The 25,417-nt window shown below is 41.8% G+C and overlaps 1 protein-coding gene across 2 annotated transcripts; it reads left to right on the top strand.

The window, feature by feature from the left end:
* Positions 1 to 217: 217 nt before the first annotated feature.
* On the top strand, positions 218 to 25,417 carry sec24b (SEC24 homolog B, COPII coat complex component). Of its 2 annotated transcripts, XM_080466122.1 has the most exons (24): positions 218 to 482; positions 1,826 to 2,506; positions 3,325 to 3,477; positions 5,817 to 5,951; positions 10,218 to 10,301; positions 11,089 to 11,252; positions 11,964 to 12,148; positions 12,665 to 12,767; positions 14,481 to 14,607; positions 14,734 to 14,843; positions 14,979 to 15,091; positions 15,264 to 15,382; positions 16,076 to 16,131; positions 16,838 to 17,044; positions 17,480 to 17,603; positions 17,694 to 17,852; positions 17,943 to 18,116; positions 18,202 to 18,312; positions 18,830 to 19,005; positions 19,552 to 19,689; positions 19,940 to 20,044; positions 20,754 to 20,846; positions 21,375 to 21,478; positions 25,045 to 25,417. In XM_080466122.1, exons 1-24 carry the CDS (start codon positions 389 to 391, stop codon positions 25,157 to 25,159), a joined length of 3,630 nt encoding a protein of 1,209 aa, XP_080322248.1. In that variant the 5' UTR covers positions 218 to 388; the 3' UTR covers positions 25,160 to 25,417. The 2 variants fall into 2 exon arrangements, with proteins under 2 accessions (XP_080322248.1, XP_080322249.1); XM_080466123.1 differs by lacking the exon at positions 5,817 to 5,951 and having other exon boundaries at positions 303 to 482.

Here is a 25,417-nt window from a genome sequence, read left to right as displayed (position 1 = left end):
AATTGAAAAGCTATATTTGTGTTATTACATGTGTTATTACATTGTGTTATTACAGGTGAAAAAACGTAATATCTACAACACTGTTTTATTACAGGTGTAATTACACCAGCTGGTGGTGCGTTCACGGTCACACACCTGCGCAGTGCACTACGTCCGGCAGAGGGAGCGATCAGGGCTGATTCAGTAGTCCGGCTAAGCTCATCATCCCTCCGGCACAGAGCCCACCAGGCAGGCAGGCAGGCAGCCCGGGTTCTTCCCCCGATCACCCCAGCAGCGTCTCCGTCGCTTGGTGTGGAGGAGGCAAACTGGCTCCGGGGACGCTCATGTGAATGCACCGGGGCCTTCGGACGGGAGAGCCGAGCTGAGCCGAGCCGAGCCGAGCCGAGCCATGTCCGCGCCGGGCTTCACCAACCTGAACAGCTCGTTCGGCTTCAGCCAGAACTCGACGCCGAACGGCGGAGCGGCGCCCCCGTACCACAACGGTGAGCGAGGCCGGCTACCGCAGCCGCCTGGCCCGCCGGGGGCCCACCATGCTGACGCCCTCCCGTCAGCTTCGCCGTTTATAGCGACACTTTCCGCCACTTGTAAAGATTTAATTTAAAACCAAACGGGAGCGCGAGGCTGCGGCTAACGGCGGAGCTAGGCGCTAGCATTAGCTTCGGAGCTAAGTAGCGGAGGAAACAATTGAGACTGCGTAACGTCGCTAAACACTAAAACCTCAATTTAAACTGAAAATCACTCTTTTATTTTATCCATTTGAAGTCATTGTCACGCGTGTATCTCCTCGTGATGTTAGAGATGCTCGTTGAAGTGACAGCCAGCTGAGATTTAGCTCTCACAGTGCTGCAGAAGAAGGTGTCTTTAGGTAAAGTTCAGTTAATATTATTAATATCACGACTATTGTATTAATAAAGAGAGTTTTCACAGACTGAAGCACCTGAAGGTCATTTTTATTTATTTAACATTTTTGTCAGCAGATCAATTCAAATCAGTAAACATCGCAACTAAATGCACAATTTTAAGAATTTAACAAGTCAATATCCACCAAAAATAGATAAAAGTGTGTTTATTGTAAAAAAAAAAAATATATATATATATATATATATATATACATATTTGAGGTGTTGTACTCCAAAAAAAAAATATTCTTAGATTTAATTCAAATGAACTGAGATGCAGCAGATCTGTGAAACACATAAACTATCTTCTCTTATCTATCCGGAAAGGCTTATATTACTGCAGCAGATAAACAATGTATGTCAACCAGATTCACTGATTGTCAATTGATGAAGAAAAAGCCTTTATTATAGAAACCTTGCAGGGGTAGTGGTGTTACTAGGTGTTTGTTTTTTTTAGGTAATAATGAATAAATGCTGATTGGAATTTGCATGGAAGTTATTATTTAATTGGATGTTTAGTTGTGACAGCTTCCTGGGCTTGTACTTTTCACAAGTGCTGAAATTTGTAACCTGATTACTGTTTCACTCATTTACTGCCTCCGATTACCTTCAAATCAACTGCAGTTTTCCTTTCAAAATTATGTATTTGCTCTCTATTCAACAAGTAAAATATATCTTTAAAAAAAAACCTAAAGAAATACGAAGTGCAACCATATACAAGACTTGACGGCGTGTTACGATTAGACAGAAGCAAAACTGCAGAAGCTGCTTTTTCCTTCTGATCCGCCAAATATTTGTAACACACTGAAAACTTTAGGACACACTGATTCTGAGTTTATGTTTTGATCTTTTTATAATATACTCATTGCACATTGCTTCAATTATCCCTCGATTAAGCACATTTACTAACCCGTCTTTCTCCTCAGGTCCAGTGCAGTCCTACCCCTCCATGTATCCACCTTCAGGCTACTATGGAGGCCCACCACCACAACAACAGAGCTACCCCAGCGTCCCTGCTAACGCTGCTCCCGCTTCCAACAAAGCCTCCCCCCTCACGAACAGTGCCCAAAGTGCAAACTACTACCAGAACAGCCAGCAGCAGCAGCAGCTCCATCAGCATCATGTAGCACCTCTGCCGTACAGCACTCCCCTGAGCTCCGCTGCTTCATCTCAGCCATACGCCACGCTCCCATCTTCAGCTCCTCCTCCGTCGAACGCTCAATACAATCAACAGCCGTTCCAGCAGCATCAGCGTCCGCCTTACGCTGCTCCTGGATCTTACTACGGACAGCAGTCGTACCATCCTCCCTCCACACAGCGCCCTCAGCAGCAGCAGCAGCAGCAGCAGCAGCAGCAGCCCACGTTGGTGCCGGTAACAGCCCCGGGAACCAGCGCGCCCCTCTACCCGATTGTTTCGTACCCGTCTGCGCCGGGAAGCGGCCAATACGGCACCCTCAGCTCGTCCCAGAGCGCCTCCACGCAGATGGGCGCTCCGTTGCATCAGTACAACGCCGCGCCGCCTCCTTCCGTGAAGGCGGTGCAGCCCGGGTACGGCGTGGCTCCTCCCGGTCACGTGGCACCAACCGTGAACGGACAAGGAAGCACAGGTACGAGAAACTACCGGCTCATCTGTTAAAATGATTTACAGCGTCGGCATTCCTTATCGTCCACACTCAATGTTTAACAGAGCAAAGGAGAGAGATCCGATTGTACCGTATACATGAACACTGTGATCACATTGATGTGCGGTTGTTCCACCGAAGGAGGATTTGTTAGCTCCACCCATCGAGTACGAGTGTTTTTCAAAACTGCAACACTAAACAATCAGAAAGAGAAAAGCTGTGTCGTCTGCTGCCGCCGTCATTTCTCTGAAAACGCGGTGGGGACGTCACGTGCTAAGACATATTTTGACAGCTCCAGTCTAATTAGATCAAAGTGTTCACATGCCTTGATTTCAATTGGATTATTAATCAGATTACTTATGATCTACGTCATTACAGCGAACACCAAGGTGTCAAATATTGAACTTGACCTCTTGTTTGTGTGAATCTCATTTGTGTCCGTCTGCTCTGAAAGCTTGAACCAGGTCAAAGCAAATGAATGCAACCCCCCCCCCCCCCTTGAATCAGGTCAAGATAATGAGGCTGGTGTTAAATTACAAAACCATATTCGGTGCTTCTGAACTAGTTTTTCCTCAACAGACGTCCACGAATAAGGAGCTGTCTCTCAGTGATCGAGGCCTTTAAATCAAACTGAAGTCAAAATTACTTTAGCACTTTAATGTAGTTTACAAAAGGATGTATGAGATATAAACAGCGAAACCAAAATCTAGTGTTATTTTAACATTTTATTTGCCAGTGTTTGGTTGAAGAAATAACCTTCTTGAGGTTGAAAGTCTTGATTTCTTCCTTGTTTGTTGCTGCAGCCCAACAACAGTACGACCAAACCCACCCGGCTGCTCTGACCTACGACCCCTACAGCGCGCTCACTCCAGGCGGCGGCGGCGGCGCAGAGGCAGACCGCCCGCCCTCGGGAACCCCCTCCACTTCAGTGCATTCCTCACCGAGCCACCACCAAGGTAATGGAATCATTTCTATTTCCAACACAACTTGCTTTGATTTATTCCTCTGAGCCTCTTTAAACTGATGGCGGCTTCCAAAATAGCATTTTGAGTTATTTTTGATTTTCGAGTGTTGGCTTGGTTTGTGATGTCTAAAGAATATTTACAAAAACTTAAAATATTGAATTTTGAATGAATTTAATGTTTTTTTTAATTTTAATCGTTTGACTTTTCTCTGGTTTTGAGTGATAAGGATTACTTTTAAAATCAGCAGATTGGCTACAACTGACTTGAAGGTAGTTCTTTCGTGTGTGTTTTTTTTTTTTTTTTTTCCAAAGACGGTATTTCCACCCTGCTGCATTGTAGATTTTGTTAAAAGTGACAGATGTTGTCCTTTCTATTGTGACAGTTGTTGTTGTTGTTGTTGCAACCTCATTCTCATTCGTGAGCTTGCATGTGAACAGTTCACAAATCCACAGGTGCACTTTGGGAACATGGCTGCACACGTAATCTGTCACACACACACACACACACACACACACACACACACACACACACACACGCACACACGCAGACTTACTTTCAAATTTGCAGGTGTGAGTCTTTATGCAAATGCAGGGTTTCAGGTCACTGGCAGGCCCCTCATGTATCCCGCCTGTTTGCTGTTTTTCTGTTTATTTTATTCAGCTCATGTTTTGGTTTGTAAAGTTCTGTTCCCTTTCTTTCAATTGTTTTGCCCTCGGGCAATAGAAAACATGCAGCAGGCGAATGGTGAGACACACGCCTTTAACACGCCTTTAATCACAGTAGTAGTTAAACAAGCTCTGTAATCATATTAAGATGACAATGTAAACAATAAAAGCCATTTGGATTGTCATGATCGGTTACTTACAATTCATTTTGGTGTTGTTTTTTTTTTTCAGCTTTCCAAAATGCTTGACCACAGTTTTACGTGGCAATAGCTTCTGTCGTAGTAAATAAACACGACACATCTTCATGTGTTCCAGATAGTTTATTCATTTAGATTTTAAGACTGCTTTGTCCCTTTTGTCTCTGTTAAAGTGTTTCCTTTTTCACTTGGCCTTTAATTTAATTTCTGATCTTTATTGATGTTAGGTCAAAGCTTGAGCATTTTTTTTTTTTTAGATTAGTTTATTAGATAATTTGTGTGTTCTTTTTTTTGTGTTATTGTAATTAATATTTCATCTAGCATTTGGGGTGTACACGTAACTACAGTGTACATCTTCATTCTCTGTGGTTCCATCGAGTTTTGAACTGATCAAACATTTTCTTCTTGCAGCAGAGTTTTAAACTCTTGTGCACAGAACTGTATTGTTTTTGACGCTTTCATATAACGCTGCAGGTCATTAGATAAACACGTAATTCTTCAGTAAAGTTCTCCAACATTGTAATAATGATATGAATTGTGATAAAATACAAACACTTGAATGATGATCACGTCTTTGGACACTTAATTCTTCCAACTGATAATTGAGATGTTTTAATAAAATAAGAGCTCTTCCACTTAGACCAGCTTAATGTTTTTTAATTGATGATTTCACAATATTTTTATGAAATAATCACATTAAAACATACTTATTTTTCATATTTTTAACTTCTATCATCTGGAATTTACATATCTTGAATTCAAAATGCACGGAAACATTATTGCAGTTGACTCAGACCTTTGCGAAATGTATATATTTATTTTAATTTACTGTCATTTCAATTTAATTGGATATCTTATTGATCTGCTTTAGGTAATTATTCCTTTGCATTTAACCTTTATTTTACGTCAATATTTACGCTGTCAGGATATTAATGCTTTGTGGTTTATGTTTGCGTCTGTCGGGTTAATTACACTCAAGTTAAAAGTTGAATTTCCCCTTAAGGGTAATTTTCCCATTAAAAACACACAATTTGTGCAGATATTAATGTCAGTAACATCTAATATTGTAGATTTTTGCTTCAATATTTCAGAAAAATATGCGGTTTTGTGGATCCTTAGTTTTTACAATTTGAAGCGACTGTGAGCTCTCAGCTGATGAAATGCAGGATAATCCTACGAGTGTATTTAGCACAGGGCTGTGAATGTTTCCTGGTATATCAGGATCTAAGGTCTCATTGTTCTCATGCCAGTGTGTGAGACTACAGTTCAATCTTTGCCCTGAATGTCACTTCTTTTTTTCTTTTATTGAATCTGTTTCGCTGCTTTGCTCAGACGGGGTAAAGACAGTATCTCTTAGTGTCAAGAACATGGCCTGAAGTCTCCCTCCTCTTCATCGGGACCCACATCTGCTTACGATCGCTCCGTCTCGATGGCTCTCTTACCTTCCTTTCCCACTCCCCCCATACAGGCATGCAGTATGGATATGTTGCTAATAGTGGAGCTAGCTCTGCCATTACCGCCACCTCAGGCCCCGCGGCAGCCCCCTCGTCATCCAGCTCTGATGAGGATGATGAGGATGACGAGGATGATGATGAGGAAGCAGGTCTGCTTTTTAGCTTTACCCCTTCACCCCCCCACTCCCACCTCCATCGACTATCAGTTCTCCTAAACTCCGCTGTTCCCATAAACGTTTCTTTAAGTAGAAGCTCTGCTCTGTTCTGTCTCCCAGCCATCTGCCTTGTCTGCCTTACCTCCACACACTCTTCATCGTCCCTGCCATCTCCTCTCTGGCAGAGTAACCGCATGTCTCTGTTTCCGTTCCTCACTTGTTCCCCTTTTCACCATCATCGGATCGGTACTCTTGTGGGTTAGTCATCTCATGAATGTGTTGAAAAAGTTTCTCTTTCAGAAAAAGTGACGGGTAAGCAGATTCTCTGGATTGTCACAGATTTGCTTTATTATGCTTGTTGCGGAGAGGAAAATGTTTTCCGTTCTCCCTCCATCCCTCCATCTCGGGCCTTATGTTTGACACCCCTGATCTGGAGAAACTTGGCTCCTGTGCTTTTTTACCAGAGTAGCTGCAGTGGTGGCACAGATCGGTGCAGCAGATGCGAAATTCATGTAAATGTGGAGTTTCAGCTCCATTTGCTGGTATTCAAATGCTTGAGTCCAGAGGATGATGGTGCTCTCTGAGTGCAGAGGGTGTTATATCCACAACCACAGGTTTGTAGGCTGTAATTATACACAGGCCAGGGCGAGGAGAAAAGTGGCGGGCTTTGTCTTCCTCCTCAGCCCTCAGTTTAAAGCAACTTGATAAAATGGTTGAATAAACCTGAAGCGACCTTTTATAAACCAGGTCAACATAATCTCTACATTAAGCCGAGATTCAAATTCTACCCTGCTCCGCTCCTGTTCTGCAGGGCTCAGGTGCCAGTGTCGATCCCCCGGGAGCTGTGTCATCAGCCAGAGGTTAACAGGTGTTTAAATATAGCCTCTCCCCTGCTGGCCGCTCGGCCGAGACGCTGCCTGCATCTGTTTGCTGACTCTGCTTGCTGATTCCCACGGGGACACGTTGTTATCACCACTATCAGTCATTAGCACCTCTCTCCATAACACCAAAGGCTTCTTTTCGTTTTCCCTCATGATCAGTCGCTTCTCCCCCCCTGAACAGTCCACCCGGCACCGCAACGTTTCAGGTATATTCTCTAATAAAAAAATATGCCTACAGCTTTATTTACGCATCATCTTAAAGGAAAGTGTTCTTCATGCTTAATCCCAGGGGATAAAATGAGTCCTCAGCAAGAATAAGAATAATATTTGATCTTTTTATATCTCAAATCAGCAAAATGCTTAAATGTCTTTTTCTGACTTTTCATTTGACTTTTTAAGAATTATTGAACAAGGCAGACATGTTTTCTTCTCACTTATTATTTATTCAGTCCATTAATAGTGAAGATATTCCTCTGCATTAACACATCCTTCAGAGTAAGATTAGAATTAGTCTGATAGTTATCACATATAAATCAAGGTTAAGTTTATATACTTACTTGTTCTAAGTTTAATTTTGATTTTAATGTCCTTTTAAATTGACAGCTTTGTCCTTTTTTATTTTAAAAGTCACAAATTTATTTCTAAGTGGCAATCACAGTTAATTCTTTACAATTTATATAGTTTCCTAAAATTTTGAAATAAATTATCAACAAATATGAATAGAACAAAAAAATGTAACTATAATTTAAGTAATAAAGATAAAGAATACAATTGATTATATCTTTAAGTAAATAGATTACACACTAGCTGGGCCTAGGGGAAGCTGCCCTAAAGTAACACCCGTTAAAATACTGTTAGAGAGAATAAAAAGAGTAATAACTTTTAATTTATTACCTATTTTTACATGATTGATTTGATCTGTTGGAACATTTGAGGAAAATATAAAAGTGTAGTCGTGACAGTCGAAGCTCCTGCTGGTGTGTTCAAAACCAACATTTTAATTAAATGGTGAAATATTTGCAGATTAAATTTTACTATCAACTCACTGATGAATACTTTTGTTTTTCCTTGAGATAAATTGTCTCGTTGGATTCAGGAGAAAATAATTTCCAGTGAATGACCTGAGATGACGTTGCTGAGTTTAATAACCACACATATGTTGAATCGTGTAACCTGCAAACGGGCTGCAGCTTTTTGTCTCTCCCTGTTTACACTAACTGCAGATAATCAGCTCAGAAAAATGGATTAGAACAGAGAAGCTGTCAGCCGTGGCGTGAATGGACCTTTAACGGTTGAAAAGAATAAGAAACAACACGTCTGATAACATCCTGTTTATTCATAGAAGCCCTGTGAACGCAGTTGTTCAGCTTAATCTCCTAAACTCTGCCTTCAAGCACATTTTCTAACCATGCGGTGGATCATTTGAATTTTAAATATTCAGTTAAAGGAAAAAAAGATGTGATTAATCCCAGCGAATAATCTGCAGAAAAGTTCTGTGTGTTTTGAATTCTTTGGCACACGCTCCAAGTATGTTTTCGTTTCAGAAAAGTTTCGCGTTCACACGGCAATGTTTTGTAAACGATGTCAAAATCTCCACAACATTTCTTCTGGTTATTTAATATTTAAAATAGTTACCGTAATTTCCAGACTATTTAGTGCGCCTGAATATAAGCCACACCCACCAAATTTAAAAAGAACAAAAGGAAAGCTCGGAGTTACGTGACGTACCTGAACGCATCACCAATGTTTTGGTGGCATGAAGCTCATTAACCTGTGAAAATCCATAAATTAGTCTCGTCATTGTTTAAGCCACAGGGTTCAAACCATGTGAAAAAAGAAGCGGCTTATAGTCTGGAAATTACGGTAGTATTTTGAAGTTACTTGTTACCTGCTTTTTTGCCTCAATAGGAGCTGGACTCCATCACTTGTGACTCTGATTGGGATGAAGTGGGGATAGACTCAGGTTCAAATTAATATAAAAAAATACAAGTCACGGGGGTGAATCATCTTCTGTTCTCCCTTAGCTTTGATCCAAGAACCAAATCCAAACCAAAATCACATGGAGAAAAACACAATATGTAATGTAATGGCAAATGTCTGAATAACATGTAATTCAATCTTCCTTGAGACTTTTTCAAAGTCAGCCTCCACACAAAGTCCATCTTTCCTAGAATTATTATCGGTTGTAGATGTCTCAACAAATGATCCACGATAACTTAATTTAACTGCTGACAAAGCTCACAACTCTGGAGAAAGCTGTTAAAAATCTCTAAACTTCCTCTTTGGAGTATACCTTCAACCCGATCACGCACATTTCATGTGCTCCCTGTTCTAATCAACGTCATGTTTTCACTGAGGATTAAAGGAAGACTGTTTATTGGCCCCCCGAGGAGGTTCGCCTCACGCTTTGAAAAGTCAGCACTGCTTTCAAGCAGCACGTCTAAATATGTGGGGGAAGACCCTGGTGTGCACAATAGTGAGCTTGTCCTCACGCTGACCCGAGTCGACCCTTGAAACATCTTTAAGAATGTGCAGATCAGGAAGATTTCCTGCTTTCGGATCAGGAATTTTACGACATGAGCATGAAAGAAGCCAGAAGAAAGCTCTGCTGTCCCGGTGTCGTCTTCGTCCAGAGCTCATAATCCAGCAGGCTGCTGGTCCGATTTAGGCTGAGCTAATTGGATCCCGTCCCGTCCAATCAGGTCTCGGCTCGCGGCCGGCCGTGTCTTGGTTTGCTGTAGTTGATCCCTCCTCTCTGCCCGCGCGGATTAATGGGTTCATTCAATTATTCAGCCCATGTAATCCTTCTGGAAAAACCCTCTTTTTTTTTTTTCTTTTCTTTTTTTTCCCACATGCAAGGACAAATGTACAAAACTGCACCTTCATTTATCAGACTTTTGCTTGCTCTCATGTTTTCTGCAGATTATTTCTTGTGGCATTTCACCTTCGTTTCAGATGCTTTGCTTTTATGTTTCCCACCTTCACAGACTAGTGCTTCTAATAAAACAACATATTTACACTCATTTGTTCAGCACTTCTTCATCCATTCACTCTTTTTTTTTTTTTTTTTTTTTTTTTTCTTGGGAGGCCGGGGGGAGTTCAACCGCAACACATTTCATGAGCAAATAAACAGAGATCAATTTTGCTTTTATTTAGTAGATTTGACCTGTTAACTTCCTGTTCTTTCATGTCACCCTGACCTTTCATTTCTCTCTTCCCTGTTGTTAACTCCCATCCTTCATTTTCTCCGTTCTTTCCTTTTGTCTCATTGGTCCTTGTTTCACTGTATTGATCTTGCACATTATTCTCTCGGGTTATCTTTTGCTTTTAATTTAAAGGAAGTTTTTTTTTTTTAATCTTTGGACTCCTCCTCTCTCAGGCGTGGACAGTTCCTCTTCAACTACTGGCAGTGCCTCTCCGGTGCCCAACAGCTATGATTCCCTCGAAGGGGGCAACTTTCCCGGTAAGGCAGCAGTTATATTACTGAGAGCAGCTCACACTGAAATCATTTTACAGTTTGCAGCACTAAGTGTAGCTGAATTTTTGATTATTATTATTATAATTTTTAAATATGATATTCTTATGAGTATTAGTGTAGAAATGACTCAAATTTAGTAAATACTCTTTTCTTAAATGAGCCACTTTAGCAGTGATTTCAAGTTAAAGGTATTGAAGTTCATGTTGCTTTATTATTGTCGTGTTGCTACTGATTCCCACTGATTTTACGACATTATATCCTGCTGAAGCTACATTACTTATCTGGAGGAAGAGGCATTCTAATAATAAATATAAAGATAATCTTGTTGGTGCTTCTTGAAAGAAACACGTTAATGAAAACTAGTGCTGTCAATTAAAAAATTATTTTGTTAATCACACAATTTTCTGTAATAATTCGCGATTTATCCTATTTTTTCTACTTAAGACTGTTATTGGATATTTATTTATGGGAAACCATGGAATTATTCTGGACTCAACACACAAAGCATATCTAAATTCAAAGACCATTTGACACACACAGAGGGCTCTACCTTCTTCAAAAAGAGGTGTTTAAAGCTACCTTGATGATATAGTTTTAGAAAAGGTTGGGTTTTTTTTGTGTGATGTAATTCCCTTCTTGAATTATGTGAAAGGCTGTGATGAAAGTGGAACATTTCTCCAAAGCTTCCCCGCCTGACGGTGTGTAATCGCGTTAAAACCCTGAAGCCTGCCGTTGTGAACGTACGTCACTTTAATCATGAACTCCCGCTCAGATTCCATGCCACCTTCCAACGACACGACCAACCACGCTCAGCCCTACGGTAGCTATGGTTACCCCGGCATGCAGCCGGCCTACCTGCAGGGGCCGGCCTCCCACCCGGACCCCTCCCCCTCCCACGACCCGTACGGCCAGCCAAGCTACCAGCAGTACTCGCAGGTAAGGAAGCAGTGCATGAAGCCGCATGTACAGGAAATACTATTCATCATTTTCCAGTTATTTCTCGTAACTTTTGCATGTTTAAAAGTCCCACATTATGCAAAAGTCACTATATAATGGTTTTCTAACAGTAGTATGTGTCTGCGTAGCCTGTGTATGAAGCCCCAGTAGTGAAGAAAGTCTGTCATCTCCCTCACTTGCTTGCTCCACGTTTTAAAGAAAATGTCTGCTCATACAGACGATTCAGAGATTTTCCCCTCATGGCATCATACGGGGAAATCACCAAGCCCTCTGGTAGTGGACACTTCCTTTGACCCTGCCACAGGGAGATGAGCTCTGTCCTCTAGAACTATTCGTGGGCGCCATTTATTTCTCCTTGCAAAGGCTACAGGAAAACAGACATGGAGTAGGTGACGACAGACACGGCTCATTAGCATTTAAAGGTACAGACACAGAAACAGCCTGTTCTCAATAGAGCTCACTAGAGGGACTTTTAGACTGGATGAAATTCAGGACCAAGGCTGAATTTTAGGCAAAACACTTTCAATACATTGTTGTACTTTTGACAACGATGGGAAATTCTTGAAAAACTATATAATGTGGGTCCTTTAATATGTGTTCAATAAGGATTAATCAACAGGGTGTTGTTCATCCAATTGGTCCAAAAAACTCACAATCTTTTTTTGTTTGTTTGTTTTTTCCTCCCTGCAGCCATTCCCAAACCTCTCCCAGCTGTCTGCCGCCCTCGGGGGGCTCAGCGGCGTGCCAGAGCTGGAGGTGGAGGCTCTGATGCCCATCAACCTGCTGCAGGAGAGGAGCCTGTTGCCCCCCAGGCCCCTGGAGGCCCCCGAGCCCAACCTCAGCGCAGACCTGAAGAAAGTCAACTGCAGTCCACAGTAAGTGAAATGCAGCAAATTGTGGCTCCAAAAATGGTATGCTAATGAGTACATGTGACGTGGATACAGTTTGAGAAGCGTCGACTCTGCCTCTTGTCTGTTCTTCTCACTGTTAGCTTTAGCATTTAGCATTACCCAGAGCTGGAGAGGAGCTTCTCACTATTTCACGAAACTCCTGTTTTGTTGCTGCTGCTTTTCTCTGTGTCATTAATCAATCAGTGAATATAGAGCTTCTTTCTTCTGCTAACTTCAGCTGAATTTGTGAATAGATCAGTACTTCCTTGTGAAGTAACTTGGCACAATTCTTAGCTGAGGTCTATTTCTCTCGCACAATTAAAAAGAAAATTGATTGCTTTGAAACTTTCGATTTCATTGTTTTTCTTTTTTTTTTTTAATCTTGTTTTTATTCTCCTTTATCACAGCTATACAAGTTTCTTAATATAAATCACGAAATTACATTGTCGCTGAGATGTGATGTAGAAATAAAGCCCCCTTGCTTTATTTTCCTGCTCACAGGACGTTCAGGTGTACCCTGACCAGCATCCCACAGACCCAGGCTTTACTCAACAAGGCCAGACTCCCGCTGGGCCTCCTCCTGCACCCCTTCAGGGATCTGCAGGTGAGACGTCAAACCTCACACTCTTGCTGAAATTATTTCCATTTGAGAGGTCAGATTGTTCGCCTGTGACATTATCCCACAGCCAGCTTCACCCAGAAGGACTGCCAGTCTTAAAGATTGATCTGTTACCTCAGCTGCTGGGCTTGTTTTCTTTCTTTTCGCTTTTTCAAAGAAACTGTCTGCCTGTTCAGAGTCTAATTGTGAAGACACAAGTGTGGCGTGGCAGCATCGACAGTTTGTTCTGAAAACACCTCGTGTGAAACGTCATGTGAGGATGTAACTTTAACAAAGCAAACTGATGTGACATTTACATGGAGTCTGATCACATCATAAAAAGATTCTGACTGTAATTTTAATCAGATTGAATTACAGCAGAACAAATCTGTACCTTTACGTGACCTGGTTTTAATCCAGCCGAGAGTAATCAGTTACCCTCGCATTCTTCCCAAACCCTCGACCTTGTGGCTGTGAGACGAGAGTGTTAACCGCCGCTAAAAGTGTTTCCTGCTTTTTGACGTCAGAGATCTTTACCTCTGGCCATTATCTTTGTGCAAATGTTTTGTTTGTAGAGAAACAAAACATTTCGGCCAGTATGGCTGCTGCCGCATGAACCATTTGCATCGCTGTTTTACATAATTCCCTTTTCAGGAATACAGTTCAAGATTTTATTTTTTTATTTTTTTTATATCCTGACTCATTATTACTTTGCACTTTTTTGAGCAATTGATTGTGATTTATCATGTAAAATGCAAAAAAAAAAAGTTTTCTGAAAAGAAAAGCATTTAAGACAACGAGGACAATAATTGAAAACAATTCTTCTGTCGGAGTTGTGGATTAGCACTTTTTAATTCTTTGTTCTTGGAGGGTTTGTTTTTTTTCCCTCCAGCAGCTGCAGTGACAGACAGAGGAGCTCAGGAGATGATGATAAGGTGCAGAGCAGATAGACGAGTGTATTTATAGAGGTATTTGGTGACGAGGTGTCAGGAGGTATAAACTGACAGAGAGCAGGGATGCACGGAGACGGTGAGAAAAACAAGAGCAGGAAGTTTAAAAAAAAGGAAAAACAAAAACAGCTCAACTTGTGTAAAACTGTATGTGGCTGGATGAAACTTCACTGTATCCTCATCTGTTAATTTGTGACAATTCATTATGATGTAAAAGTACATTAGGCGCTTTTTACAATAAATAACTTGGATTCTTTTTGCTGGGACACAAGTTGGAAGTTATGGTTCTTTATGTTTGAGTGTGAAACAGAAACAGACCTCCTCCCACTGTTTCACCTCACGTCAAAATCTGCTCAGGAGTTGTTTTGAGAAATGTTACATATATATATATATATATATATCCATGATAGTATTTACTAGTCTTTACTTCTGTTTCCTCTGACTCTGCTCCGCGGGTTTGCATCTATAAACAGTCATGAGTCACTGAGTCATCTCTGACTGATCGAGGCGATCACAAGTGACCTAAAAGTTAGTTTTTTCCAATTAAGTACATTTTTATTTTCTAGTTTTGTTGTGGTAAAACTCAAACAGTACATTAAATAAAAACTTAAATTAGGTTGAAATTCATCTTCATAAAAAGAGACAAAGCTCTTCAGTCAGCTGCTGAATCACAGATATGTTGTGGTGGCAGGCTGAGGCTTCAATCTGAACAAAGACCCGTTTTGTCTTCTCCTTTTCAATCCTTCCTTCTGCTTTGTTTTTGCTGCAGCAGTTACCTGTGATCACATCCAATACAATCGTGCGCTGTCGCTCCTGTCGAACGTACATCAATCCCTTCGTCACCTTCTTGGATCAACGCCGATGGAAGTGCAACCTCTGCTACCGGGTCAACGATGGTAAGAAACCACACCGATGTTCCCGGTTTCCTCCTGCTCTAACCAGTCGGATCCAGATTTGTATTAATGTCATCATAGTTCATATGTTCCACCTTCATTGTTGTTTGTTTTCTTTCTTGCTTTCAGTACCTGATGAGTTCATGTACAACCCAGTGACGAGATCGTACGGAGAGCCTCACAAGAGGCCAGAGGTCCAAAACTCCACCGTGGAGTTCATCGCCTCTTCAGACTACATGGTAAAATATCCCAACATCACGTGTAGAGCAGTCCGTCGTCCACATGAGGGCAGCATTGTGTTGTTTAATGTCTGAGATCTTGCATCTTGAGCGTCGTCCAGCCTGGTGTTTTTAACCTTCCTCTTGTGTGTTCAGTTGCGACCTCCTCAGCCGGCGGCGTACCTGTTTGTGCTCGACGTGTCTCACAACGCCGTGGAATCAGGATACCTGAAGTACTTCTGTGAATCTCTCCTGGAGAACCTGGACAAGTGAGTGCTGATGATCAGAGCTGGGAAAGTCTGAAAACACACGTCGAATGATGAAGGAGAGACGAGGGGCCACAAGCTTGTCATGCACTTGCTTTCCATACCAACCTGCGTGTGTGTGTGTGTGTTTGTGTTTGTGTTTGTGTTTGTGTTTGTGTTTGTGTTTGTGTGTCAGGTTGCCCGGGGATACTCGCACCAGGGTGGGCTTCCTCACATTTGACAACACCATCCACTTTTACAACCTGCAGGAGGGTTTGTCTCAGCCACAGATGCTGGTGGTGTCCGACATCGACGGTACATTTCTTTAAATCGTATAATATAATGAATACCTAGTACATAAACAGGACATTCCATTATCCCATATTGTTTCTTTTTAAATAATTTCTGAAGTAAATCTTTATTTTTCACCTAAATATCTTCTTTTGGGGTAGAAGTACAAGAAGGCAACCAATTAATCTTCTTATAGATTATTGTTTTTCCTACGAGGAGCAACAGATTCAGACTTTTAGTTTGCTAATGTAAATAATATCCGTTGGCAAAAACGAATGTAACAGAATATAATTCTAATAACTCACTCACTACATGTTTTATGGGTTTGTTTAAAAGAAAGTGTGGGTGTTGTGTATTTCAATTTTAAATTGATTTGAATGGACTAAAGAATAATTTTTTTTCTGTTTTGTCAGTAAAGGCTGTTGCAGCTAAAATGTTAAAGGTTGTATTTTTCTCAAACGTGTCACTAAAGCACTTTTTTTTTTTCAAAATCATAAAGACTGATTCATGAAATGAGCTTAATTGTGAAGCCCAGAATTTGAACAGATATCTTGTTTTAAAACGTGCAAATTTACCTACAAATAAAAATGAAAACTTAGAAAACTCATTATACAAGATTTCTTCCCAAGAATTTTTCATTTTGTAGTCTGTATGGGGGAGCACTTTGATGTTTTAGAGCAGGTATCCTTGATAAAAAAAACTGTTTCTTCTTTGCAGATGTCTTCATACCTTCTCATGACAGTCTGATGGTGAACCTAAAGGAGAGTAAAGAGGTGAAGTCTTTCTTTATCCCCTCATCTTTCTACAGTAAACATACACATACAGCTGGTCAGTCATTGATAACACTTTATCCAACTATAGAAAAAGATATGAGTTATCAGAAGTTCACTATTTAATTCTAAATTATATGTTTATACTGGGAGTACAGGACAACAGCAGCAAAAAGCTGGAAGCATAAGTAGTACGAGCTAACAGTACTAACAGCTTCAGGAGCATTTCATCACCAGTCATGTTAATTTACATCAGTAGTATGACTTTTTATAGAAAATATTTCCAAACAGTAAAGAAAATTGCAAATCATCACATGCCAGGTATGAAGTTAAATGTAATGTTAGACTGTAGCATGCTGCATGTTGAGTTTAGTGTCAGAAAAAAGAGCAATTAAAACATATAAAGTAATACATTTTTTAAAAATAATATCAGTAACTTCTTGATCTAAGTCAAAGTGATTTCTATGTCTGTTATTTTTTCTATAATATCCCACGTACAAGGGAAAACAACCTATTTTTATGATATAAAAAGTGAGAATATATTGTCACCCGTCGTATGAATGAATGAAATTGACTTTTATTTGTATATCTAACATAGTAACTATATCTGCAGAAGCTGCTCGTTATACAAGATTTAAAAAAACACATACTGATACAATCTTCCATCATCGGGTTCATTATAGTGATAAATTGTTTGTCTCTGTTCCAGCTGGTGAAGGATCTGTTGACTTCGCTCCCGGCCATGTTCGACCAGACCCGGGAGACCCACAGCGCGCTCGGCCCGGCGTTACAGGCCGCCTTCAAGCTCATGTCGCCCACCGGCGGCCGCGTCTCCGTGTTCCAGACTCAGCTGCCGTCTCTGGGAGCCGGAGCGCTGCAGTCCAGAGAAGACCCCAACCAGCGGTCCAGCTCCAAGGTTCCTCATGATTCTTCAATAATGTACCAAATCAAAGCGTCTCTTTCACCTTTTATGACTCATAACGCTTAATTCGAAGCGTATAACTTACGAGAAACAGCCAGAGGTTCATCACCGTAATTATTACTCTGCTGACATTTTCACTGCTCGCTTTTATTACCTGCCAGTGTCGCAGCACAGCGCTGTCTGTTTTTCCTCAACCCTAGAAATGTGATTTATTCGTATTAATCTCATTATTTATGCGAGTAAACGGTGCAAAAGTCACAGTCGAGGGTCATGAATAAATCATGGATTGAATAAAGTAAGAACAGATGTGACTGTCGGTTTTGTTATGTTCACTTTCAGGAGGCTGGAATTAAAACTGAAACAGAAGATTTAGATAAAATTCTGTGAATGTTTTAATGCACAGTTTTTAACGACTTTGTTTGTTTCCAGGAAGTGCAGCACCTCGGCCCCGCCACAGACTTCTATAAGAAACTTGCACTGGACTGCTCAGGACAGCAGATTGGAGTGGATCTCTTCCTGCTCAGCTCACAGTACACCGACCTCGCCTCACTAGGTGAGACGAACATGGAAAACTGTCTACTGTTATTTCTAACAGTTCAGGGAGGATAAAGTTAACGACTGTCCTCCGCCACTCGTTCCCCAGCGTGCATCTCCAAGTACTCGGCGGGCAGCATCTTCTACTATCCCTCATTTCATCACATCCACAACTCGGCCCAGCTGGACAAGTTCCAGAGAGATCTCGATCGCTACCTCACAAGAAAGATTGGTTTTGAGGCGGTCATGAGAATACGATGCACTAAAGGTATCGGACACCACCATCGTATATTTCATTGTGTAAAGTCCTTCTTGTGCTGGACATTACCGCTCAGTGTCATTATTTCGCTCTCCTCAGGTTTATCCATCCACACGTTCCACGGTAACTTCTTCGTCCGCTCCACCGACCTGCTGTCCCTCGCCAATGTGAACCCAGACTCTGCCTTCGCTGTCCAGATGTCCATCGATGACTCTCTGGTGGACTCGTCTCTGGCCTGCTTCCAGGCCGCTCTGCTCTACACGTCCAGTAAAGGTAAAACATCTTAAATAATGTATTTCCATTAAGCCTTTGACCGTTTTCGGCTCAGATATTGCAGCGGGATCGTTGTTTGTTTCAGGAAAGAGGCGTATCAGGGTCCACACCATGTGTCTGCCCGTCGTGAACCAGCTGAGTGACGTGTATGCCGGAGCTGACGTACAAGCCATCACTTGTCTTTTAGCCAATATGGGTGAGCTTCTAATAATATTCATTCAAATACCTTAAATCTGTTAATTCGAGAATATCGACCTTAAACTGTTGCGTTCTTGACCCGACTGGTCTCGTACAATAAATATTGGATCTATAACAGCACTGATTATAGATCTAATATTAGAGATGTATATGTGCCATGTATGTTTCTGTCTGCCATGTATGTTGTTTATGTTTTATAGTTCACTCTGACACAAATTGCCCTACCGGGACAGAAAAGACAAACCTTGAACTTTTCAACTCCATACAAAGTTTTTGAGACATTTTTATAGGAATGAAAAAAGTGGAAGTTGACAGTGAAATATAGTTGTTTAGTCAAGATTAATTCATGTCACAGACTTGCCTGCAGCATTACAAAGCTTCAACTTATGTTTTGAATTAATAGCAATATGCTGATAAGTTTGACATTTTGGCTATTCTGTAAAAACTGGCGGTTTGATGAAGCAACAGCGTCCATACAGATAAACGTCTTCTTCCCGTTCTCTTGTGTTTCGCAGCCATTGACAGGTCGATATCGTCCAGCCTGTCTGACGCGCGGGACGCCTTGGTGAACGCAGTCGTGGACCTGGTGAGCGCCTACAAGAGCAATGTGTCGAGCCTGCAGCAGTCTGGACTCGTGGTCCCGGCGGCCATGCGCCTCTTCCCTCTCTACATCCTGGCTCTGCTCAAACAGGTGAACACATGAAAGTCACCAACTATCCTCAGATGTGTGTATTTAGATTACCTGGAGTACCGGGGGGGGGGCACACACAGGGACGACATGCATACTGCATGGAAAGCCTGGACTCGAACCATGTGTTGCTAACCACTTAGCCATCACAGTTAAATTACAATCACGCACTAAAATCAATAAATTCTTGGGAATCATAAAATCTGTGCGTTTCGTGGCTGTTGCTCAGTTCTCAGTTACACAGACTAGGTCAATGATTTCATACATGAACTGTACACACACACACACACACACACACACACACACACACCTTTTGTAAAGTGTAAAAGCTGGGTGGGTGTTGGTCGATCTTGGATCACTCACATCATCAAGATATGCTTAAAAATCTGTTTCAACATTTTTACTAGATTAATAATTTTTTTTTTAATTTATAAAATCTGACATTGACTCCAGTAATTCTATGATGCAGCCTCAGTCTGAGCCACTTGTGGTGAGATTAGAATTTCTCTACACGGCCTCTAATGTCTGCGTGGTTTGTTTGTTGTTCAGAAAGCGCTGCGGACTGGCACCAGCACGCGGCTGGACGAACGGGTCTTCGCCATGTGCGAGTTTAAGACGCAGCCGCTGCAGCAGCTGATGCGGATGGTTCATCCTGACCTGTACAGGCTGGACTCCATCTCTGACCAGGTGAGGTCAACTCAGACTAATACCTTGAACCGCCAATGTTTTCTTAGTCACCAAAACTAAACTTTAGGAGGCTCATATTAACACTACTTCTACATTTAATTTGCCATCAACTAGTTGTATTATGTTGCTTAAGTGACAGTTATAAGGAAACTATTAGCGTATTTATTGATGTAGTTCTCACCCAGTGTATCAGTGTGACAACACATTTTACTGCACATTGAAGTCTGATTGCTCGTGTGTTGACCTGCAGGGGGCGCTGCACCTGAATGACACTGTGGTTCCGCAGCCTCACCTCCTCCATCTGTCCTCTGAGAGGCTGAGCAGAGACGGAGCTTTCCTCATGGACTGCGGCAACGTAGGACTTCTGCATGTTTTGTCTGTGACCCACAGGGAAGCGTATCACATAGAGATCAGGAGCGATACCGCAGCTTCATTTTCAACAAAATATATTTGAATAAAGTTCATTTTCCATCCAAACTAAAATAGCAGGGAAAGAAAACCCGACAATTGCTGCTCATTGATACCACACAGTGTGATCTCATGAGCTATGGTAGTTGTGGATGTTTCAATAAATCTGTGACTTTTAACAAGACAAACTATCAGACCCTTGTTTGTTAATAAACTTTGCACTAAAAACAAAATAATAAAACCTTGTATTAGCTCAACTTTTATTGAATACTGTATCAGTCCAAATATAAACCACCCTGAAGACTTTTTTTTCGCCATTTTAAACAGTGTGAGAAGACAAGGGACCATATAAACCCCACTGCTGCAGCTCTCTCGCTTTGGTTCTGCCGCAACTTTTTCATCTCATCATGCATCACAAAGTCATTGTTGCTCTTCACTGGCTCAGTCTGCAGATCACATCCAGCATGTTCCTCTTGTTTCTGCTGCCCACGTGAACTGCTGCGACGCAGAACTCGGCGTAACACCAGGAGCTGAATATTAAATCCTAAATAAAACACGATCGCACTCAAAATGTGTACGGGAATTTTTAAGAAAAGGGGTATATTCAGATCAAAATGTTCTGCTTTGCAGTAATGCTCCTTTCTTCTCCTCGCCAGGTCTTTTATCTGTGGATCGGAAAATGCTGCAACGAAATGTTTATACGAGATGTTCTGGGCTGCCCCAACTACGCTTCAATCCCCCCTAACATGGTCAGTAAGACGGACAAGAGCAGAACAATCCACACATGCGGGCTTTCAGTTAAAACAAAAGGTTTCTCCTTCATTAGGTATTTTTAAAACAAAGCATTCATCACCATGTTCATGCAGCCTGCTAAACTGTGATGAGTAAATGTACTGACGTGTTCACCTCCACCCAGTTACAGCACGAATGAAGCAATATTATTCATGATTCCCAAGAAATGACTCACGCCGCCTCGTGTTATTGTTCTGAAAAAAAAAAAAAAAAAAAAACCGTGCAGATTTGTAACAGATTTGCTGGAGCAGCTTTTCGTGTCATTGCCGCACTGCAGGCGTGACGGAAACACCCAGAACAAACGGCGCACATCAGCGCCTGTTTGTGCCGTTTTTATCTCCACCAGAGCGGGGTCAGTGCATCCCAGAACCACATGTTCCAACCACAGGCATGTTCCTGTTGACCGCAGCGCGTGGGCTGCGATGACGGTGCGAGTGTACAACATGTGAAGAGAGCGCCGCTGATGTTTGTTCCATCTTCTTCAGAGTCACATTCCCGAGCTGGAGACGCTTCTCTCCGAGAGGGTGCGAGCCTTCCTGGACTGGCTGCAGGACAACCGCTCCTTCAGCTCCACCATTCACGTTGTCAAGTGAGCGCCGCCACACATCTGGGTCACATCTGATTTTTACTGACAGCGAGAGGCCTTTAGAGCGTGTGCCTCTGCTTGCACCCGGCACAGTCACTCAGGGACATCAAATACTCCCTAGTTTTATTTTTCCTGCCTCCACTCTCTATTTAGGGGATAATTGAGGGCAGTTCGGCATTTAAAGACACAGAGAATCACCTTTGTGGTCTTAGAGGGCATCACATGTCTTTAATATTTGTCCCACATGGCACAACGCCCTTCTCCTGTCATTATTCTGTGTAAAGCGCTAAACATAGGCCCAACGTTTGTGTCTTTTAATAGATATCCTGAACCAAGAAAACATTGGCTTACAGCAGAAATATTCACATGTAGGTCAGCAGATTAAATCCACAACAGCAAACAAGTGTGCCATCGGTTAGAAAACCAGGTTTTCCTAAGATTGTGTAACGAGTACAAAGAAAGTGGAAACAGGCAGGGAGGTAAACTAATGAGTTTTAACAAGCTGCTCATATTAATATATTGCTGTCCAGTGTTTTAGATGTTCATACCCCGAAAACACCTAATACAGACAACCTCCTGCAAAGCCTTGATTAATAAAAGGAAAACATATTTAGGAAGATACAAACCTAGACATATACTGTATATATGAGTGCACATATACATACAGTTTTTAAAACCTTGTGCAAAAACATATGTATTGAATGACAATAAAGCATTATCTATATCCATCTATCTGAATCATCTCAATAAATCTGACGTGCTTTAAAAAGAAGAAGCCAGTGAGAAGTTGACAATAAAATTAACTTGATAGGATCTCCTCACAGTGTGACTGCTGCCGTTACCATGTATTGCTTCATACAAACCAATAGAAATGCAGCAGGAAGTGTTGCAACATGATATTGGAGCAATGTTGTTGTCCTCAGTCCAGGGGTGGCCGACCAGCCAGAGACCAAGAGCCACAAAAATGGCGGTGGTCCTACAGAGAGACACGTCATACAAATTAGGCTTACAAATAAACTCCCTCTCTCAGACAGAAAGAAAATGACATGAGGTGATAAGACAGACACAATGTGTGATACATCTCCATGTGGAATTACAAAAGTTAGACAACAGTCTGCACGGCGTGGATTTACAGCATTAACAGGGATAATTTCAACCACTCAGCCACACAAATACGCAGGGAGCGTCTGCAAATTGCAAAACTGCTACAACAGCATGGCCAGATACTACAAACCACATATCACTATCAAAGCAAGTGTTGAAGTGTGATCAAGTGAAGGCTGCAGTGAATACCAGTCACATTATTAGGTATTTCTGTGGTATTTGTCTTCACTTTTGCAGCGGTTTGTAATTTGCACACGGTCCCTGCACTCTGGTGACACAGCCGGCTGCAACAACAATGTTGTTTCTGCAGAAAAGACAACTACTTTTGACAAAAATGAGCTCGTAGCATATTACCTACCTCACACCGATGGGAAAGACGTGTCCTTTGTGTGTTGGTGACGTTTCATTAAAAAGTTATTGATGCTGTGACTTTACCGAGCTGCTCTCTGTCTAATCCATCAATTAACTCCAACTTGTTCATATACCTGCTCCATGTGGCGTATCTGAAGTATCTGTGTACCTGAGTCTTTGTTTACTTGCCGTTGTACGCTCTAACGAGCCCGACCTACCAAATATATCGTAGCAAGTGTCGTTAGCGCTGTCGGGGGGGGGGGGGGGCGGCGCAGAGGATTGTGGACGTTACTTACCGGGACTGTACATTCGCGTAGTTCTACCTAATAATTCTATATTTCCGTTAATTTATCATCCTCTGTTATCGTTCCTTTATCGTTTTCCCGTCGTTTTCATCTGGTTCAGGCAGGTTTTGTGTTAAACTGTGTGAGGACGTGACTGAGACGATGCATTCGAGTACGCATTGAGAAAATCTGAACTTTGAGTTTCACGTGAAAACTATTTATAGCTGGAAGAGTCGCACTGCGATGGATTCAGTTAATGGGCGTTTTACTTATTGTAACCTCGGGTCAAACCGAGCTCAGATGGATCGTCTGTCCCAGGAATTGTCTCTCTGGGGAGGCTGACGATCAGAGACGCATGTGGAGGTTTGTGGCGCTGCTGCCCGGCCTCACTGAGCAGAGGCAGGGCGTGGACAGTTTCACGTACCTGCGCTTGACAGAAAACTATTCACAGCGTAAACACGGAGCAGAGCGGCGCACTTGCTGACTGACAGCATCCAGAGGGAACGCATTGTTTCTGTTTCCTCTCGGTGGCACGGCATTGTTACTCAACCGTTTGTGTTGTTGGCTGATGTCAGACGGCCGAGTGGTATGTGGAGCAGGATGTTTGCATGTTGAGCTGCTGGACTTAATGATTGTCAAATGACAGCATTACTGCGAGACTCTTGCTTGAAACGGCCTTTAAACGGGTTTTAAAACACAGCTGTGAAGCTCACGTGTCTCGTTATTGTTTGTTCTGGGTTTGATTATCTGGTCAGACAGGATGGAGCTTCAAAGCTTTGCTCCAAGGGGGAAAAAAAAAGAAGCTTTTCAAATAATCGGACATGAACAATGAAAAAGTGCTTTTTGCTGATTTGTCCCGTTCATATTGACGGAAGACTTTAACATTATCTGCTACGGTGTGGATCATATAATCATCTCAACACTCCGGCCCTCGTTTACACAAAGTTTTCAGGTCGGAACGGAAAACTTCCGTATCGTTTGGGGTGTTTTCCAAGACAATGGTGACTCACAGCCACTGAAGACGCACGATTTTGAAAGCATCTTGTTGATGGAAATGCCGCTGCTGCTCTGAAAGTTCATTTCCTCAGAAGTGAAGTGCGAGAAAGACCTGCTGCTGGTGTGAATGTGGAAGTAGAGTTTCCTGTAGAGCTGGAGCTTGACGGCTTGAAGTGTGAAGAGTTTAACGGCTCCACACGGTGTGAAGTAGCACTATATATAGTAGTACTATAACTATTTTTATTTATCAGGTTTTTATTTTTATTTTAAAACCACAAATGGAAAACACACAAACTCTAGTTCAACCACTAATGATGTGGGGTTTTTTCTTTTTTCTTTTTTAATCAATATCACAGGCAATTATTGTGTCTCTTGCACTGTAAACAGGGTTATACATGAGATATTGTATTTGCATATATAATACTAACCATTCCTAATTTATAGAATATAACTATTAAATATTGGAGATGGGGTAGGACTTTATAATTTTACTTCTTCCTACCCCTTTTCAGGCATGTTAATCAGATATGAGGTGTGTATGTGTGGGTATAGTAAAACATAGATTAGATATTTCGTATGAGTATTTTCATAAGCTGTAATTTAATTATATATTATCATCAAATCGTGTCTCTATTGTTGGATATGTGTGTGTGTATAGGGATATTGGTTATGTATGCTATTGCCCAAAATGTTTGAAATGTCACATGTCTGGATTTAATGATTTAAAAAAAATGAATAAATAAAGTAAGAAATGTTAAAGAACCATATCTCAAAGTTTGCAGGCAGACATGATTAGTTGTAGCTGAGTTGTTTGTGTTTATTTCCCCCCCACAGAGACGACGCCTCGGCCAAAGCCACCTTGTTCCAGTACCTGGTGGAGGACCGCTCCGAGGCGGCTTCTTCTTACCACGAGTTCCTGCAGCACGTCCAGCAGCAGATGTCCAAGTAGGCTGGCGACACGCCGAGAGGATCAACGGTTCGAAGCACCCTGGCCTCGTCGAGTGAGAACAAGCAGTGGAAGGTCGCTCCCGCAGGGCAGAGCCGGCGTCAGATCGCGGGTTTTAGGCGGTCTCGTTACACAAATCGAATCATGTCAGGTGATCCGAGTCGCGGTAGCTGTAGAAAAGATATTAAAAAAAAAAAAACAAACACAGGTTTTATATGGATATACAAATGAAGGATCGTGGATTTCATCGCTCCTTGTTAA

This window comes from Lipophrys pholis (genome assembly GCF_963383615.2).
Source record: "Lipophrys pholis genome assembly, chromosome: 6".
NCBI classification, from domain to species: Eukaryota; Metazoa; Chordata; class Actinopteri; order Blenniiformes; family Blenniidae; genus Lipophrys; species Lipophrys pholis.
Note: the sequence above shows the minus strand (reverse complement) of the source record. Positions and strands in the feature narration are given on the sequence as shown.